Source organism: Macrotis lagotis, chromosome 3, assembly GCF_037893015.1.
Source record: "Macrotis lagotis isolate mMagLag1 chromosome 3, bilby.v1.9.chrom.fasta, whole genome shotgun sequence".
Lineage (NCBI taxonomy): Eukaryota > Metazoa > Chordata > Mammalia > Peramelemorphia > Peramelidae > Macrotis > Macrotis lagotis.
The window spans coordinates 91,882,551-91,900,970 of record NC_133660.1 but is presented as its reverse complement, the minus strand read 5'-3'; the positions used below and the strand labels follow the sequence as shown (position 1 = coordinate 91,900,970).

Below are 18,420 nucleotides of genomic sequence, written 5' to 3'. Positions count from 1 at the left end.
GATGAGACCTAAAAATCTCTCACCAACAGTAGGTTTTTGCCTTCCTTAAGATTAACTCTCAGAATACTCAAGAGCATATCTATCATTCATTAATAAGAGTTTACTCTGAAGTTTTTGAAAGCAAAAATAGAGGAACAAGCTTGTGGTTTAGATCATTTGAAATATAGAATCTATTTCTACACTTCAGTTAAAAGAAAAACTAAAGGAAAAAACTCTTACATATACAACATATAACTTAACAAAGCAGTTTTGTTTTTGCTGTTATAAGAAAAACATACATGTCATACAATAGGCAACTCCTCAATTTTCCATTTTATAGATCTGGAACACAGACTATTTTTCTACCCCCAAAAAATATATTATTAGGAATTAAGTTCCCATAAAAGCATAGTTACTATATAATTAAGTTTCATTAATTAATAGTACTAGCCAGAGTTTGGATCCTTGTTAGAGGAGGGCCCAGTAGAGCAGAAGAAAAAGGAGGAAGAAATAGGGGTAGGGAGGAGAGTTTCTTCCCCTATATGAGAACAGGATATCTTCCCAAGACCCTTTCTGGGGAAACTGACCCCAGGACTTCATTCTGGACTAATCCCCTCCAGCCTTTACTATTTCCCAACTGCTTCCTGATCAAAATTGCCTCTTTCTCCTGGACCCACAAACTTCTCCTTCCACAGGATGCAGTTGGACATTGGAGAAAAGCAAAATGGAAGGCATATCTACTCAAACTTATATCAGAAGGAAAATCTCCTCTATAATATCTATGACAAGTAGTTATCCATCCATGAAGATCAGGAGCTGGGTTTGAACATTTCTTCTCTGCTACTGATTTCCTAACTGTGTGTCCTTGGATAATATGCTGGCTCTCTGTTCCTTTATCTGTAAAATGAGTTGAGCCAGGTATGGCCTATTTTAATCCCTATAACTGGGGTGGCTGAGGCTGGGAGATCCTTTGAATCTGGGCATTACCCAGCTACAGTCAGTCCTTTACCAATATGGCTCACCCCAGTAGCTGGATGCCATTAGACTGCATAAAGAGAGGTCAATTGGTCCAAGTTGGAAATAGAGCAGGTCAGAGGAAACAGAGCAAATGGGTCAGTTCTGTGAGGATTCATAGCATTTACAGTTTATTTGAATGAGATAAGGAGACCCAGATCCCTTGACTTCAAAAAAGTAGAATGGACCACATTAGGAAGTCAACCTGAAGTCCGTGAACTTTTTTAAAAAATATTTTAAGTATATTAATATACTGTAATTAGTTTTCTTTGTAATTTTATATATTCTATGCATTTAAAAATTACTCTTAAAAATACAAACTGCCAAAGATAAAATATCTAAGACAAAATAAGTTAAAAACCCATGCATTAAACATTTTAAAAAAGAACTGATCCTTGAAAGAGTAACTATACTTGATCTCTCTCTGAAAGTACTATGAGGTGCCTCATGCAAATTAAAACTAGATAAAGCTTATTATCACAGCATGGAGAGCACTTCTGTTCTCAGAGGTGGTGCCACCTGGAAAGGCTTGATGTGTGGCTGGGAACAGACTGCAAATTTTCTCATGGAAAACCAAACTAGCTAATACTTAAGACTCATCACAAGAAACCTGGCTGGCCCCCAAGTGAGTCTGTCCTCAGTCCCGTCCAATTATTAAATTACCAAATGAATCAAGGAGATTTGTCTCTATCAATCAACAGGGCTACAAATGAAGTACACGGAGGGAAGAAGCAGGCTACCATGAACAACATGCTACAAAGGAGAAGTGGTCCATCATCAGAATAGCATCAATGAAATTTATGAAAATCAGAAGTTAGCCACTAATGAGAAAAGAAAGCAAGAAAGATCCCTTGCGTTTTGGATGGACCTCCCCTGCTGAATTGGTGGGAGGGAGAAAAGGAACAAGCATCTACAAGACTAGGCAGGGCTGGATGGGTTGCAATCTATAAAAGAGGAGGGTCTGTGCACATCAGTGAGACCAGATCCTTTTGGATATCAATAATAGCCAGCATTTACAGGATGCTTTCAAATTTGTAGAGCAATTTGTTTGATGATCACAACAAGACTCAGGTCATTTTATTTATAAGGATCCTGAAGCAGATTCAGCAATTTGTCCAGTGTCATACAGTTAGTAGGCATCTGAGGCAGGATTCAAAGTCAGGTCTTTCAGACCTCTAACTGCTGTACCAATCTAGTTATCTCCTCAAACCCACATGAATCATGGATCCCAAAGGAGTCAAGTATAAGCCTATTAAATGGAAATGACTGCACAGAAGCCTCTACCCACAAACTTGAAATTAGACTCTCCCTTCTAAATTTCAAAAGGATAAAAGTGATTCCTTATTACTTGGAGACAGTTGCTAATTAAACAATAAAAATAATAAAATTCACACTCCCACATGAATTATTGGACTTCTAGCCATTAAAAAAAAAACACTGGGGGGGAGGGAGGGAATTCTTTTTTTAAAAAAGTATTTTAGGGTATTTATTATTTCCTTAGGGTAATAGAAAAATGCTTAAAACTTGACAGCCCTTGCCTTTCTGCACTATATTTAATACAGCTGGAAAAATTCATTTTCGAGCCCTCCTACTGCTTACTTTTCTCCCTGTTTCACAACTCAAATAATTTACTGCTTACTGCCGCTGTCATCCATCTGAAATGGCACCTCCGTTCCCTTCCAGCTTCCACTGAAGAGCTCACTCACACATCTATCTTTAAGATGGCTATATTTACATATACCCATATGCCACCATTCATGAAACAACCACTGCCTTCTTCTTGGCTTGGCAATGATGGCTACATATACACCTGAGCTTTCAGGGGCAGTCAGAGGGTGAATGAGAGTGGGGATTTCTCTTTTTAGAGAAATTTATAGACATAGAATAGGCATTTTTAATTCCACTGCCTTGTGGAATAGAATTGATAAATGTAAGAGAAAGACTTGGGAGCCATAGTGGGCTATAGAGCAAAGGTAGGATTCTGGGAGCTGCCTAAAGTCCCTCCCCAACTCTCCCGCTATCTATCCAAATCTCATCTTTCAAAGCCTAGCTCTTCGACTTACTTTCTTCATAAAGCCTTAACTGGTCATCCTAGTGAACATTTCCTCTGGAAAATACTAGTTTCCACATATGGGCTGGTCATTTGATCTCATTGAGTCTCAGTACAAAATGGGGATAATACTCATATTACCTAAGTCACAGAACTATTGAAAGGAGCATGCTTTCTAAGTCCTAAATCATCATAATTTTTGGCATGAATTACTGTTATTATTGTTGGCTGTAACATTTATTTGGCCCTTCATCACAGTATCACAGATTTAGAATTGAAAGGGCTCCTGATGGTCATCTAGCTCAGAGTGTGCTGGAGACAGCTCCTTCTGAAAACCAATTGTTAAATTTTCAATGTGACCATTTATACCTTGGAAATTGGCAAATGCTACAAAGGAGTCTTTATTTCTGGTTTTGTTGATCATCTAGATTTAAGAAAATGATGGAGGAAAATGTAAATGATGAAGATTAAACTTAAAAGTGTGTTCTGTGTATTTTGGAGAGCAGGTTGTTACACATTTACCATTATATTTCTGCTCTAAAATCCAATTTCCTTATTTTACAGATGAAAAACTGAAGTCAAATTAAAAAAGGATTAAATAACTTGGTCAAGGTCATAGAGATTGTACAGAGCAAAAGAAGAATTCAAATTCAGGTCTCCCAGACTCAAGCTGAACATTTGCAAAATTTACTGTCTTAATCATATTCTCATAGCATCTCTCTTCTTGTTGTCTTATATGGTTTATTCCTGAATGATTCCTTAAAGACTCAAGTTTAATGCTTGCAAATTCACCATCCCAATCATATTCTTAAATCTTCTTGTGTTGTATAGTTTACAACTGAACTATTCCTTAAATATTCTTGTGGAAACTCCTTAAGAGTAAGGACTGCATTAATCCCACCCCTTCCTCAGCACCTGGGAATTTTCTTGACAAAGATACTAGAGGAGCTTGCCAGCTCATTTTACAGTTGAGAAACTGAGGCAAACAGGGTCAAATTTGAATGCACAAAAAATGAATCTTCCTGACCCCAGGTGCAGCAATCATTACTTGTGGAATGAAAAAAAAGGTGAGACCCTATTTCCTATCATAGTGGGATTGTCTAAAATACTTATTCTACAGGGTCCCCAAATTCTTTAATGCAGTTTTAAGTTCCTAAGCTCTAGTCTAACCCATGAAAGCTTACAAAGTGTACCAAACTGAACCCTAATTGAACCAAAGTGAACTCTAATTCTACATTTTATTATCTGGGAGACTTTTGACTAAGTCCTTTGACTTAACCCCAGGCCTCTGTTTCCTCATCTGTAAACACTGAGAGGGTTAAATTTAGATCAGTAGTGTTGAGTTCAGACAGAAATGGATCCCTCCCAGGTGATCTCAAATGAGTCATGAATTTGAACTCCAATATGCAACAAGCATTACTATTTTCCATTAGCAATGACAAGATAGAGATGGGTGAGCCAATAGCAAATCAGAGACTCTGAAGGCAAGTAGCAGTTAAATGACTTACCTACAGTTGGATAATCCACAATGCCAGGCTGCCTTCTCCAGATAGCCTTATCACACAATGTTCGTTGAAGATTATACATGCATTATTTCATTTGATCCACAATAAATCTATGTATTAGGTTCTATGATTGTTCCCAGTTTGCTGATAAGGAAACTGATATTGACATCTAACAAACATCTAGGGCAGGATCAAAACCCAGGTTCTCCTCACTCCAAGATCAATACTTTATCTACTAATCTGGGCTGGAAGGAACCTTAGAGATCATCTAAGGAAACTGAGGCACTTATGCAAGATCACAGAGGCAGATTAAAACCCAGGCTGCTGACTCCAAGTCCTCTTTCCTCTCTTCCAAGAATGGATGAGCAAGGATCATCCTTCCTCTGAGATCCATGTAGGTGTCTGCCCTCAGTCTAAAACTGAGTCAGTGGTAATTCTCAGCCTAAGGGCAAAAACAAAAGATTCCAAGGCTGACTCAATCAGGGCAGGTCCTAACCCTTACTCCCCTCTCCCAATTTTGACTTTTGACTGAGCTAGTAAGTCAAATTCAGAGAAAACAAGATGTGCAGAACAAACTGGAAATGTTCACTCTGCCTCAGTGGGCAGGAGGAAGCCACATGGTCATGAGTTTACTGGTACATAATGGGACATAACGAATAAACTAAAACAGCCTTCCGTGTGTTATCACTTCCAGCTGTGCCAAAACAGGGGGGGTAATATGTATACTGTATGGGACTGTCACTTAAAAATATCTCCCTCAAGGATAAACGCTTGGCAGTCACTACAACCACAGTCCTATCCAGTCTGTTAATGTGCCAACCATCCACAAACTGGGATTTCTTACTTTTTCAGGAATTATCTTCTAGACCTACAAATATGTTTTTTAAATGCTTAGAAAACATGCATCAAACAGAATGCATTTTTGCCACTGTTTGTTCTGGGTAAAAAAAGGTACTGTTAACTGCTAATGAAGAGTTATTTTAAGCAGGAAGAGGCTATCCTTGCAAGTACTAAAATATTTGGCATCATCACTCATCAGACACAGATTTAGCTTAGAAGTTAACAAGCCCAACACCTTTATTTTACAGATGAGGAAACTGAGGCACAAAGAAGTTAAATGACTTTCCCCAGAGTCATATTTTTCCAACTCCTCATCTAGTGCTCTATCTTTTGTAACACTGCAGGGATTTTGTTCCACTTTAACAACAAATAGTATTTCCCTTTTTACCCATCTCTACTAATGTACTCTAGTTGTAGTAAGAAGCTAGAAAAGTTGAGTTTCTTAAAAAACAATTTTTCTTAAGTTTAACTTGGTTGTGGATATGAAACTTATATCAGATTACTCATTGTCAAGGGGAGGAAAGGGAGGGAGTGAAAAAAAATGTGGAACGCAAAAATGAATGTTGAAAGCTTTCTTAACATGTAATTGGAAAAAATAAATAAATAAGGGGAAAGACCAATTTTTCTCCCTACAAAGAAATAAAGAGCAAATATACTAAATGATAGAATACCTGGGGTTGGAATCAGGGAGCTTTGAATTCTGATATCACCTCCAATACTTATTGCCTCTGCAACATCAGACATGTCACTTTAACTCTGTGTACAAGAAGTATTTATTTATTAAGTTATATATGGTTCTTATCTGCTCTGCAGGAGGAAGGTCCCACAACAAGAGTTCCCTCCTATGATGATGAAATCACATTTCTTTGCTAATCCTGTCCCAGAAGAGATCACCATTAGGAAGTAATAAAATAAGAAAACTGTAAAACTAGGAAAATACTATCAACACTAGATGGAATGGCTGCCATAAATACCAACATCTGTTTACATAGAGATGCATACCTGAAATACCTTAATAGTTTAAAAACACCAGAATTGTGTGGGTGTATTATGTAGGGAGATAACAAGGTACAGTTGGAAGGAATGCAGTCTTTGGAATCAATGGCCGTGGGTTTGAATACCTGCTCACCCACTTTTCTGGCCGAGTTACCTCAGGCAAGTCTCTTCACCACCCTAAGTCTCCATTTCCTCATCTTCAAAATAATGGGGTTAGACTAAAGGACTTCTGAGGTCCTTTCAATCAATGGAGGTATGTGGCAGATTCCTCCCCTACAAAGAAAAACCAAAGCTGTAAATTATTAACTCTAAATCTTAGGGCTGCTGAGATGAATACTTGAGCTCTCTCTCCTCCAAATTCTTTTTACCAATGATCAAACATTCAGAGCATTCCTCCTAACATGTAAAAGTGATGTGTCAACAACAAAGACACTTTCTATTCATAGCCAGAAGCTATCCCTCCACTAGTCTAATTAAGAGTGAAACAAAAACCTTTCCAAAGAAGCAAATCTCCCCTGTCATTCAAGAAAGCAGACCTGGGTCAGGTGTCTCAGAAATGATCAATGTGATGACTGGTTCTCCAGTTAAAATATTCATGAGTGAAATTCCCCATGCCTTGTTTCCTGGGGAATTCTTCTTGAAAGGATTCAGGAAATAAACAAATCCCAAGAAGAGCGCTGAGGGGACCCATGTATTTATTTAATCCATAGCACATGGGCTCCAAATACTGAAAAGGATCACCCTCTCTTCTCTCAAAACACTCACTCTCCTCAAGAAATTTTAAAATGTGAATCAAAAGAAAAGATCATTAAACAGTCTGCCAGTGATGGGTTCAAAGGATCAGTTTTCTAAACCTGGGCCATCCCCTGGGGGATGGATGTAGAGGCAACCTTGTATTTGCAGCAGCCATATCATGTCTGGACTACAGGCAGACCAGCTGCTCCTCATCCACTCTAGGTGAAACCTGTATTATCTAATGCCTGCAAGATGAAGAATTCCTGTAGTAAGTCAAAGGAAACTACAAAAGAAACTACAAAGTACATTCTTTTTTTAGTAGAAGGTTATAATAATAGACACGGCACCCTACCATAGGGAGAAAAGCACAGGTGTTATAGCAGAGAGACCTGGAATCCAGTCTACTCTGATACTTAACACGTGTGCAAACTTGGGTAAAGACATTTCCTCCCTCTGAGCCTCAGTTGCTTCACATGTAAAATAAGAATTTTAAAAAATTGTTCTACTTACCTTATCAGAGTGGTTGGGAAGAAAAGAAATTATAAACCTTCAGGTATTAAAATAAATGTAAGTTTATAAATGTTTACTAGGAACTGACTCTATCACCTATCTTGACCTTGGGCAAGTCACTAACCCTCTGGGATCTTGTTTGGTCAATAGCAAAATCAGATAGCTGGACTCAAGGAACTCTAAAGTCCCTTACTTCTAAATCTAAGATCCTAGGAACTATGGAAAAATAATCTAAGCAAGATTAACTATTACTTAAATCTGGAACATGGACAACTTGGTCAATTTCTAAAATAGTTTCCTCCATGACAAATGCAATTCTACTTTTATCCCCCCCCCCCAAAAAAGAGCAAGAAAAAAAATCCTAACATTTTTAAATATTATATTTTCTTATTACAAGATAATATTGTTACCTGACTTTTGACTTTACCTATATAAAATAGTTTATTCCTAAAACTGAGGCTCAGCTAAGTACTATATTCTACCTTGATCTTTTCCTGATATGCCAAGGCTAACATAAATGTAGACTTAGAAGGGATCTTAGAGGTCTTTTTACAGATAAGAAAAATGAGGCAGAGAGAGAGAGAGATTTGCCCCAGGTCTCATGTGGCCAAACCAGGACTCAATATCGGGTCATGGGACTCCAAACCCAGTACTTGATGCAAGTCATCCCCATATACCTCAGACCGTAAACTCAGCAGAGGAAGAAACAATCTTGTATTTCTAGTAGCTAGCACAGGGTCTGCCACATTGTTGTTCAGTTGTGTTTGCTGTCTGCATGGCACCAATGACCATAGCACATCATGGGGTTTTCTTGGCAAAGATACTAGAGTGGTTTGCCATATCTTTCTCTAATGGATTAAAGCCAACAAAGGTTAAGTGACTTGCCCAGGGTCATATAGCTAGTCTAAGGGCAAATTTGAACTCTGGTCTTCCTGACTCCAGGCCTAGCTCTTTATCCTACTGAGTCATCTATTTGCTTCTTCATGACAGGTGATTAATCAATGCCTCTTTATTGGTTGATTTTCAATTTATTTTCCAGCCCCAAATTCAGGCCCACACCCAAGGCATTCAGCAGGTGCTTAATCAATGCCTCTTTATTGGTCGGTTTTCAATGGGTTATGGGCAGTCACCTTTTGAATCACATTTAAAATTTATTTTCCAGCCCCAAACTCAGGCTCACACACAAGCCCTAATAAAGGATCTTGCTGAATTAATTTTATTGCACTACCAAGTATAAAAACAACAACACGTGACTAGATTGTCCACAGCCTTTGAGTAGTCCATAATGACATTTTGTTGCCATGGCAACTGACCTACCTGTGGCTACAAGAACTCCTCCTACCAGCAAACACAGTAACAGGCTTTCATAAAGTCCAACACCACCACATGCAGAAGCAAAAAAATAATGCCACTGGCTTGATTTTCTATTCTGGACATAAATAATCAGTGGGGGGAGGGGGGAATAAACCACAATCATAACAAACCAACCTTGTACAAGTTGTCAAAAGCTGCCACCTTTTAAATTATATTTGAATAATTTGATTCTCTCCCCCCCCAAAAAAAACACTTACTTTAACTGAGATCACATAAAAAATATTGAAATATTTTGAAATAGAAAGTTTACCACCAGTTCCAAAACAGATTTAAGTCCTGGCAATGAATAAATGAAAACAAAGAGAAAAATCCAGTCCCCCATACACTTACTGTGATTTCACCAACTAGTTGTTTCTAGGCTACTTACTCGGACTGGGGGGCTCCTGGCTTGTGCACGTTGCTGTCCACCTTGTGAGCCTTGGGGATCTTTAGAACTACAATTCACCACGGCACTGCCCTGAGCCCTTAGAGCATTTGTACAGTTAATTCCACTGCTGGTGCCTGGTTTCCGAGGTCTCTGCTTGATTCCATCCAACAGTCTAACCAACAGAATGTTACTGGGGAGCTCATCAACTCCACAGCCTACTAGGGTCCTACATTCCGGACATCGCAGTTCATTTCGAGAACCGACAATCCCCAGCAAACAGCGTTTGCAAAATGTGTGCTGGCAAGGTAAGACCTTTGCAGAAGCATCAAGTCGTTCTAAACATACAGGACATTCCAACAGATCCAACAAGGCAGATTCATCCATCTTTATCTAGTTTACTGAGAAAAAAGCCTTCATAGTTGTTCACCTCCCTTAAAGTGATTCATGTAACATCCATGCCTGTTCAGACTCTCCTCTGGAATTCGTGGGTAGAGAAAAGAAAAATTATAGTTAATTTTATGATTCTGGGAAGGAAAAATAAAAAATGAATTCACTGATAGGCATCTTAGCATAGTAAAAAGAACACTACAGTCTGGAGACCTGAGCTCCTTCCTAGCTCTGCCACTAACAAGCTTTTGTTGATCAATTCTTTACTTTTTAAGAAATTTATTTGATTAAAAGAAGCTGACTTTAAGTTATGGTGAATCACTACATTTTTAGTTAATTTTACAAGTAATAAATCACCAAATGGTCTTGGGAACCTCAGTTTCCTCAACCTGTAAAATAAGAACATCAAATCAAATGGTTTCTAAGATCCTTTCCAGCTTGGGCAACATATGGATCTATAGAAAGGCCAAGAAACAAAAACATTCATAAAATTTTTTATGAAGTCTGCTTTGCTTCTGAAACTGTTCCTACACGGGTGAGTCAATCATTTTTTAAAAATTTCTATACAATTCAAAAATAATCCCTAGAGTCATTTAGAAACATACTGTTTTGTAATAGCCATTAAGTGCTGATTACATAAGGATTTCTATAATACAATTTATGAAATAAAGAGGATAATTTCTTTGACCATCATAGTGCTATTAACTGCTGTACTTGGCTCAAATGCAAAGTTAAACAGAAGTCAATTTAAAGTTTTCTTTACCTGAAATTACTATTAACATTTAACAAAACTCCAGTTTTCAAACCACCAAGTTTAATAGATTCTGCTGCCTGTGATCATTTGAGGAGAACTGGCTCCAGTATCAAATGTTTCTTTTTTAGGTATGAGGCTGTGATTTCATAAGTAAGGGAGTTAACTCCCAAGGTGAAAATGTACTCCCCTGACGCAGATCAGTCACTTCTCTGTATCTTTTAGTCTTAGAGGTCCACCTAACACTAAAAGACTGTATAACTTGCATTTGGTGCTCAGACAGTATGTATCAAGAGACTGGACTCGAATCCACCAGTAAGACCTTTCGCCAATAAGCAACTCTTCAAATCATGTTTCTTATCTGGTCTTAAAAATGGGGTTATGTAACATTTCTCATTAAAAAAAAAATGATCCATCAATATTGTAAGATGAGGGGCTGGAACTTTAAAGTGTCTTCTAACTGGTTTTTAGGATCAAATTCCAAGAATATCCCCAAATGATTGGCCTGAAAGTTCTAACATCGAAAAGCAGCAGTGATTTACACCAATCTCCACCTCCGGAGCAGTCATTCACAAACTCTCAAGGACATGAATTTTGTTTGTTTAATCCGCCAGTACTAATTCCATTCAAGACAACAGGCAAAAATAATTATGAATCTGACCATGGGGAATCTTCACCTAGAAAGCTGTGGCACAACAGGAAAATTCAACCACTCAGTTAAAAAAAAAAGTATTCCCCATGTCTATCCCCTCACCCCCCCCCAAAAAAAAAGGCAATTCCTATAGATTATTAACTCAGGCTCCAGATAACGAACATACCGTACAGAGGCACTATCTCCTCTCTCTGTTTCTCTATGAATGTCTGTCTGTCTCTCTCTCTACCACAGCAAGGTGGTCTGGGGCACGGCGTGGCCACTTCCAAGTGGGAACGGGTCCTGGGCTCGGGCAGCCCAGACAAGGGGATGGGGGAGGCGGGGGAGGAGAAGCCCAGCCACGGAGCAGGGGTTTTCTTAAGTAGAACCCTGTGTGCTCGCGCCTGTGGGTTGGGGCAGGGGCCGGCCAGACACACACACACAGATACACATACACATACACAGATACACGCAGACACACACACACAGATACACACACACAGATACACATACAGATACACGCAGACACACACACACACAGCCACACAGACTGACACGCTCGCCCGATGGCTGGAAGTTTTCAGACTTGAGGATGAACGCGCAGCCTCGAGTTGCAGAGTCGGGGGTCGGGGGGCGAAGCGAGGCCCCCCATCGGGCAGGGGGCGGGGGCCCCGGGGCCCGGGGAGGCGCCCCGCGCCCCGCGCAGGGCAAGGCTGTCCGGGCCAGGGCACCCACCGTCTGGTCGCGGCGCGGCTCCTCCGTGGCCCCGGGGCCGCCGCCGCCGCCTCTTTGTTCGCGGGCCCCGCCGGCTCCGCGCGCGTCCGCGTCCGTCCGTGGCTCCGTGTGAGTGCCGACGCGGCCGCCCGAGCAGCCTCCTCCCGCCGCCCCCGCCCCCCCGCGCGCCGCCTCCCGCTCTCGCTGCCCGGGAGGAGGCGGCGGCGGCCCGAGCCCCGGGGCGCCAGGAGCCCGCCCCGCCCGGCCGCGAGCGCGCAGCGCCGCCCCCCGGCCCGCCCCGGCCCGGCCCCGCGGCCACACGCGGACGCCCCCCAGCCGGCGGCGGCAAACTGGCGGGGGGGCGGGGGGGCTGCGCATTTATTAAACTCCTCCCGCGTGCGGACCCTCGAACCCAAGCCCCGAGGAGGCCGACCGTGGTAATGACCGTGCCGGGCCTCCCGGGGCCCGCCCTGCGGCGGGGACAACACGCCGTGCCCACTAGGTGCTGGGGGGGGCCCGAGGACAGGGCTCAGCCGGGGGACCCCGGAGGCCTGCAGCCGCGCGGGCCGGGGGCGCCGGGGAAGCGGGGCCCGGGGGGGCGCCTTCCCGCTCCCCGGAGCGGGGCCCGGCCCGAGCTGCCCCTCCTCCGGCGGGGCCGGGCCGCGGGGCTCCTCCCGGGCCTGGGCGGCGGGTCAGCGGGGAGGAAACGTGGCTTTCAGCCGGCGCCCCGCGGGGCCCGCCCCGCGCCCCGCGCCCCGCGCCCCGCGCCCCGCGCCCCGCGCCCCGCGCCCCGCGCCCCGCGCCCCGCGCCCCGCGCCCCGCGCCCCGCGCCCCGCGCCCCGCGCCCCGCGCCCCGCGCCCCGCGCCCCGCGCCCCGCGCCCCGCGCCCCGCGCTCTCCTGCGGCACCTACACACACCTGGGCGGAGGGCGCGGGCGGGGCTGGGGTCAGAAACAGAAAGGTAAAAGGCTGGGCCACCCACGCGGCCCCAGAAGGAAGGGGTTCGGGCACCCCAGGGCGGCGTGGCCGTCCCGCTGGCTCGGGAGCCAGGGAGGCGGCCTTCACCTGGGTTCTTTGTCTTGGGTGCACCCCCCACCCCGGTCCACCTGCGGCACCCCCTCCGCAGCGGGGGGAAAGGAGGCGGGGAGATGAATGGGCAGAGAGGCAGTGGAGGGGAGGGGGCAGAAGGGGGTCGGAGAGGAGGATGCCTGCCTTCTCCCCTCGGGTCAGGACTCGGCGGCATTCCCACCCCCTTGCAGTGAATCGTTGGGAGCAAGTGATGGAGAACAGACTGGACAAAGAGCCACCCCCTACTCTGCCTGGTCCCTGGCTTTGGTTGCCTCCTGTCCCTGCAGTCAGGGAACTGTTGACTAGCCAGGTGGCTGAATTTTACTTTTTTTTTTTTTAAGATTTTATTTATTTTGAGTTTTACAAATTTCCACCCATTCTTACTTCCCTCCCCCCACCCCCCCCCACAGAAGGCTGAATTTTACTTTTTACTTTGCAGGGGAAGAACTTTGGGGGTTTGTGGTCAAAGGGCAACAGGGCTAGAATAGTGCAGCTTCTGAAATTTGGATGGGGATCAGACATTCCTTGTCACACTTCTTGGCCTGGCTCCAAGTAGTACTAAAAATGCTTTTTTTTTTTGGCTGACCCTAAAAAAATTGTCACCTATCAGGGTAAGGTGATCATCACCTTGGTGAATACAGTACTTTGACAGGTACTCCAGCTCTAGGAATCTCCTAGAAACAAGCTACCATCTTGTTTTTTAGTCGTTCATGGGTCTGCCAGCTTTAGGTATCTACCCACTCCAATCTACTCAACCTCCTAAGCAGGTTTTCCAAAGTACAGATCCAACCTGGTCATGCCACTATCACCATAGATCAATAAACTCTAAGCCTCCAGAATCAAATATAAAGTTGTCTGCCTGCCATTCAAAGCTCTCCTATCTTTCCAGTCTTTCCCACCCTACTAATAATCTCCACACATTCTTCCATCCAGTGACACTGACCACCTGGCTCTTGTTTCATGCAGGAATTTTCTGTGACTTCCCCCTGTCTGAAATGGTCTTCCTTCCTCAGCTCTGCCAACTGACTTCTGTGACTTTCCTTTAAGTCCCATCTTGTACAGGAAGCCTTTCCCAACCCCTTAATTCTAGTGCCTGCCCTCTTGTAAATTATTTTCTTTTTTTTACCTGTGTATTGCTTAATAGTTCATATAATAGTTCATATCTGGTTGCTTGTCTTCTAGCTAGATTGTAAGCAACTTGAGGACAGGGACGGTCTTTTTGTTTCTTTACCCAAATGCTTAGAACAGTATCTGGAACATGCTAATAATAATTGTGTAATAAACATGAGGAGCCAACTTCTGCTTAAGGTCACCCCAGCACCAGATTTATGGTAGAAGATAATTTATTCTCCTTTGAATCTAGGCACCTAAAGTTGGAAGAATACTTTTGTTCTTCCTTAAGGTTAGTCAAAAATCATAAAACCATTTATAAAAGTGAGTTATCCAGAAGCTTGAAGGAATCTAATTTCCTGGAGGTAAGGGTATATTGAAACTTAGCTATCAGGGCAGCTAAGTGGCACAGTGGATAGAGCACCAGCCCTGGAGTCGGGCATAACTGAGTTCAAATTTGGTCTCAGACACTTAATAATTATCTAGCTGTGTGGCCTTGGACAAAGCACTTAACCCCTTGTAAAAAAAGAAAAGGAAAAAAGAAGAAACAGCTATCCTAGTTAGGAAAAAGGTAGGAAAGAAATGAGCAATTATTAAGCATCTATTATATATCAAGCACTTAACTTAAGACAGTTCTAGATCTCAAGGACTTCACACTCTCATAACCCAAAGGGGAAAACTTGGGGAAAGAAGGCACAAGATGAGATTTTCCTTCCCTTCATTCATATAGATTGAACATGAACATTACTTGTCTGACCATGGTATGACTTACTTAAAGGACTATATGTCTTTAAGATGAGGTCTCCTTGTGATTTACTGTTAATGGTGGCTGAGATTCACTTAGTCCCTTTTCTCCCAAGACTTCAAAGCATTTTAATATGTATTATCTTCACAACATCTCTGTGAAGTAGTGGGTAAGAACAGACATAATTATCCTCATTTTACAGATGGGGAAAAAGACAGGTCATGTGGCCGAGTTTCTGAATTCCCACTGTTCTCATTAAACTGCTGCAAGTATACATGCAGCATTGTACAGTGTAAATGATATTAGTATTGGAGTCGGAAGATCTGGATTCAAATCTTAACTCATTAACCACCTATCTAACCTGGGGCATGTCATTTAATTTCCCTCATCTGTAAAATGAAGGGATTGTCCTCTATGATTTCTAAGTGTAATTCTATAAATACATGTCCTACACTATCATGTTGATATAATGTTATTGTTTTAAAGAACCAGAAATAAAGTTGTTGCTCATCATTTGGAAAACATCTCTAAACAAAATATGCATCACACACATAAACAGAAGATTGTTATACTGTAAGAAATGATGATTATGAAGAATTCTAATGTGCACAGCAGGACCTGGGAACTAGTGCAGAGAAAAGTAATATGAACTAAGAAGACAATATACCCAATAAGCATGGTAAGAAGAAAGAACAAAAATAAAAACAGAACTAAATGGTCCTTAATTATAATGACGTCTTTACAGATGGATCAGGATTTGGTTAGTTCAGCTAAATTAACTTTTCCCTTCTCTTTCTTCTTTTGTTGGTACATAGAAGGTATTTAATAAATCTTTCTTGACTGATTTGTCATAAGGGATAGTTCCCTGGAAAGAGTTAAGGGAAGGATTATATTGGGAAATTAAGGTAATTTTCAAGCAAAAGATATCAAAAATAATCAAAAAAACTTTATAGGAGAAAGAAAAACTCAATAAGCTACACAATGACTCTTCTCTATCATATTTCTGCATTGCATTCTGCTAGCCCATGTAGATATTGCTAACCTATTTCTACTATAGAAAGACAGATGCCTGTTCAAAGAATGATTATCTTATTTTGAAAAATAAGATCCTCCCAGAAAGTTAATGTATTAAATATTTTTTAATCCAACCAAATTTACCAACAAATCAAGTCAACAGCATTTGTTAATCACCCAATGAGGTAATATTTAATGTTAAATTATCTATCTGGGCTAGGTAATTTTTTGACTTTAGACTGAGTCACTTCACATCCTAGACTTTATAATGGGCATTTAACATGTGTCAGAGTGCTAAACTAAGCTTGGGATATACAGAAAGGCAAAAGACAGTTCAGTCCCTATTCTCAAGAAGCTTACATTCTAATGACAGGACATTAAAAAGTCTTACATTATCTGTAGTGTTCTGGACTCTTAGTCCCCCATCTCTAAGGGAAGGAGGTGTCTTCTCATATCTCTTCCTTGAAACCAGGCTTGATTTTATAATGTCTTGTCATTCAGTTTTGATTGTTTTATTGCTGTTATTCTTTTTTTAAAAAAATTGGTATGGGGTGGCTAGGTGTCACAGTGAAGCACCGGCCCTGGAGTACCTGAGTTCAAATCTGGCCTCAGACACTTAATAATTACCTAGCTGTGTGACCTTGAGCAAGCCACTTAACCCCATTGCCTTGCAAAAAAACAAACAAAAAAATTGGTATAGTCGTGAGGTATACTATTTTCCTATTTGAATTTGCTTCATCTTTTATCAGTTCATATAAATCTTTTCATGCTTGTCTGTATTTATCATATTGTTTCATCACAACACTATTCTGTTACATTCATTCACAATTTCTGCTATAAACTTTTGATCATATTTGGACATTTTCTTTATTGAATTTCTGAGTCAGAAGGTGGGAACATTTTAGAGGAATTACCAACTATTAACAATCATAGAAAAAGAAAAAAATTGCTCCAAAATATAAATAAGAGAAATACAAAATCAAAACCACTCTGCAGTTTCACTTTACCCAGCAAATTGGTAAAGATGATACTGTCCACATCACCTCCAGTATTGGCCATCTGCCTCTTTTTGGTATCTTTGCCAAATTCTGGTTAAGATCAAGCCTCAGAATGATTTTAATTTGCATTTCTCTTATTAGAGATTTGGAACATTATTTCAAATCATATTCTTGCATATGGTTGGTTTATAGAATAACATTATTATTTTGAAGATTTTTTGATCATACTCTTTGACCATTCATTTATTGGAAAGAGAATCTTAAAATCAACTAACCAACAAGGTTTTACTGAATACCTCATGTCAACTATGCAACAGAAGTATAAGCCATAGACCCTGTCTTCAATCAACTTGAAACCTAATTGATCATAGGATAAAAATCATAGGATAACATTTTTATGGGTTAAATTATACCCTTCATTAGGAATTTGGGGATTAGAGAGAGAAGAAAAGTTTTAAAGAATAACTTTTTCTTTTCCTTCTTTCCACAATAATTATGCTTATGAAATGCTTAACAGCTGAGATGTTTGTTTTGTTTTCTTAAGGCTTCACTGAGAGCTTAATTCAGCAGTTATTAATTGCCTATTGTGTGAAAGGTACTATGCTATTACTAGAGACACAAAAATGAAAAGTTTTGACTTTAAGAAGATTACATTTCTTGAAACATAGACATTACTTAAGCCTTTCAGGACTGTAAAGGTGGAAAGAAAGCTCAATTAGAAATCTAAGGACAGGATTTTAAATTACCTAAAGAGGCCAGATAATTTTATGACCTTAGGCTTTGTCACTTCCCATCCTGGGCCACTTCCCTCAACTGTAAAATGAGAGAATTAGACCAGATGGTCTCTGACATCCTTTCTGTCCAGAGGTAGCTTGAGAGAAGCCTATTGTTAAATTTTTAGTGTAAGGATTTATACCTCAAAAATGTACAAATGAGGCATCAAATCAGGGATGAGTTTGTCATTTTCTTAATATTTAGACTTAAGAAAGTGGTAGAGAAAATGTTGATAATGCAGGTAAAAGTTAAAAGTGTGCATGTGGATATTTTGGGAGGAGTAAGGAGAGGTGGTGGTGGTAGGAATAGTTGTTAAAACATTTACCAGCATACAAAGAATGACCAAGAATCTAAAGTCCTTTCCAAGTCTAAATCTCACAAAGACATCACTACTACATCCCAAAATCCTTGAGATAAGATTGGTAATATATGTTTTAGCTTGGCGTCCCCAGTAGCTGCTGTAGTGTACAGTGGTAAATATTTATAAATGTTTGTTTAATTGAACTGTGGGGGCTTCGCTAGATGGAACATAGTTTGGGTAAGAATGGAAAGTAAGGATGTTTGGTAAGGCAGAACTGGATTATGAGCATCCATCCTTAGAAAGTTTTTCAGTCTTTCATATACTTGGGGCAGTTAGGTGGATCAGAGATTCAAATCTGTAAAATGGGAATAATATCAGCACCTACCTCATAGAATTATTGTGAAGATCAAAGGATACAGTTGTAAAGCACTTTGCACAGGACTAGTACATAGTAGGTGCTTAATAAATGATATTCCCTTTACCTTTTCCTGTGTCTCTACAAGGGGTTGTTCCCATCCTTTTCTCTAAACTTGTGAGTCACAGTCACTTGCAGTAGAT

The 18,420-nt window shown here is 41.2% G+C and overlaps 1 protein-coding gene across 3 annotated transcripts in view; it reads right to left on the bottom strand.

The window, feature by feature from the left end:
- Positions 1–11,967, bottom strand: part of SH3RF1 (SH3 domain containing ring finger 1) — a 205,021-nt gene extending 193,054 nt beyond the window's left edge. The window contains exons 1-2 of one of the 3 annotated variants that reach the window (XM_074228990.1): positions 11,875–11,967; positions 9,371–9,845 (exon numbers count right to left, since the gene is read on the bottom strand). In XM_074228990.1, the coding sequence (XP_074085091.1) occupies positions 9,371–9,754 (384 nt within the window). In that variant the 5' untranslated portion in view covers positions 9,755–9,845; positions 11,875–11,967. Of the gene's footprint in view, positions 1–9,370; positions 11,253–11,326; positions 11,782–11,874 lie in introns of those variants that run through there. The other 2 variants (XM_074228992.1, XM_074228991.1) reach the window with 2 other exon arrangements.
- Between the last annotated feature and the right edge of the window lie 6,453 nt (positions 11,968–18,420).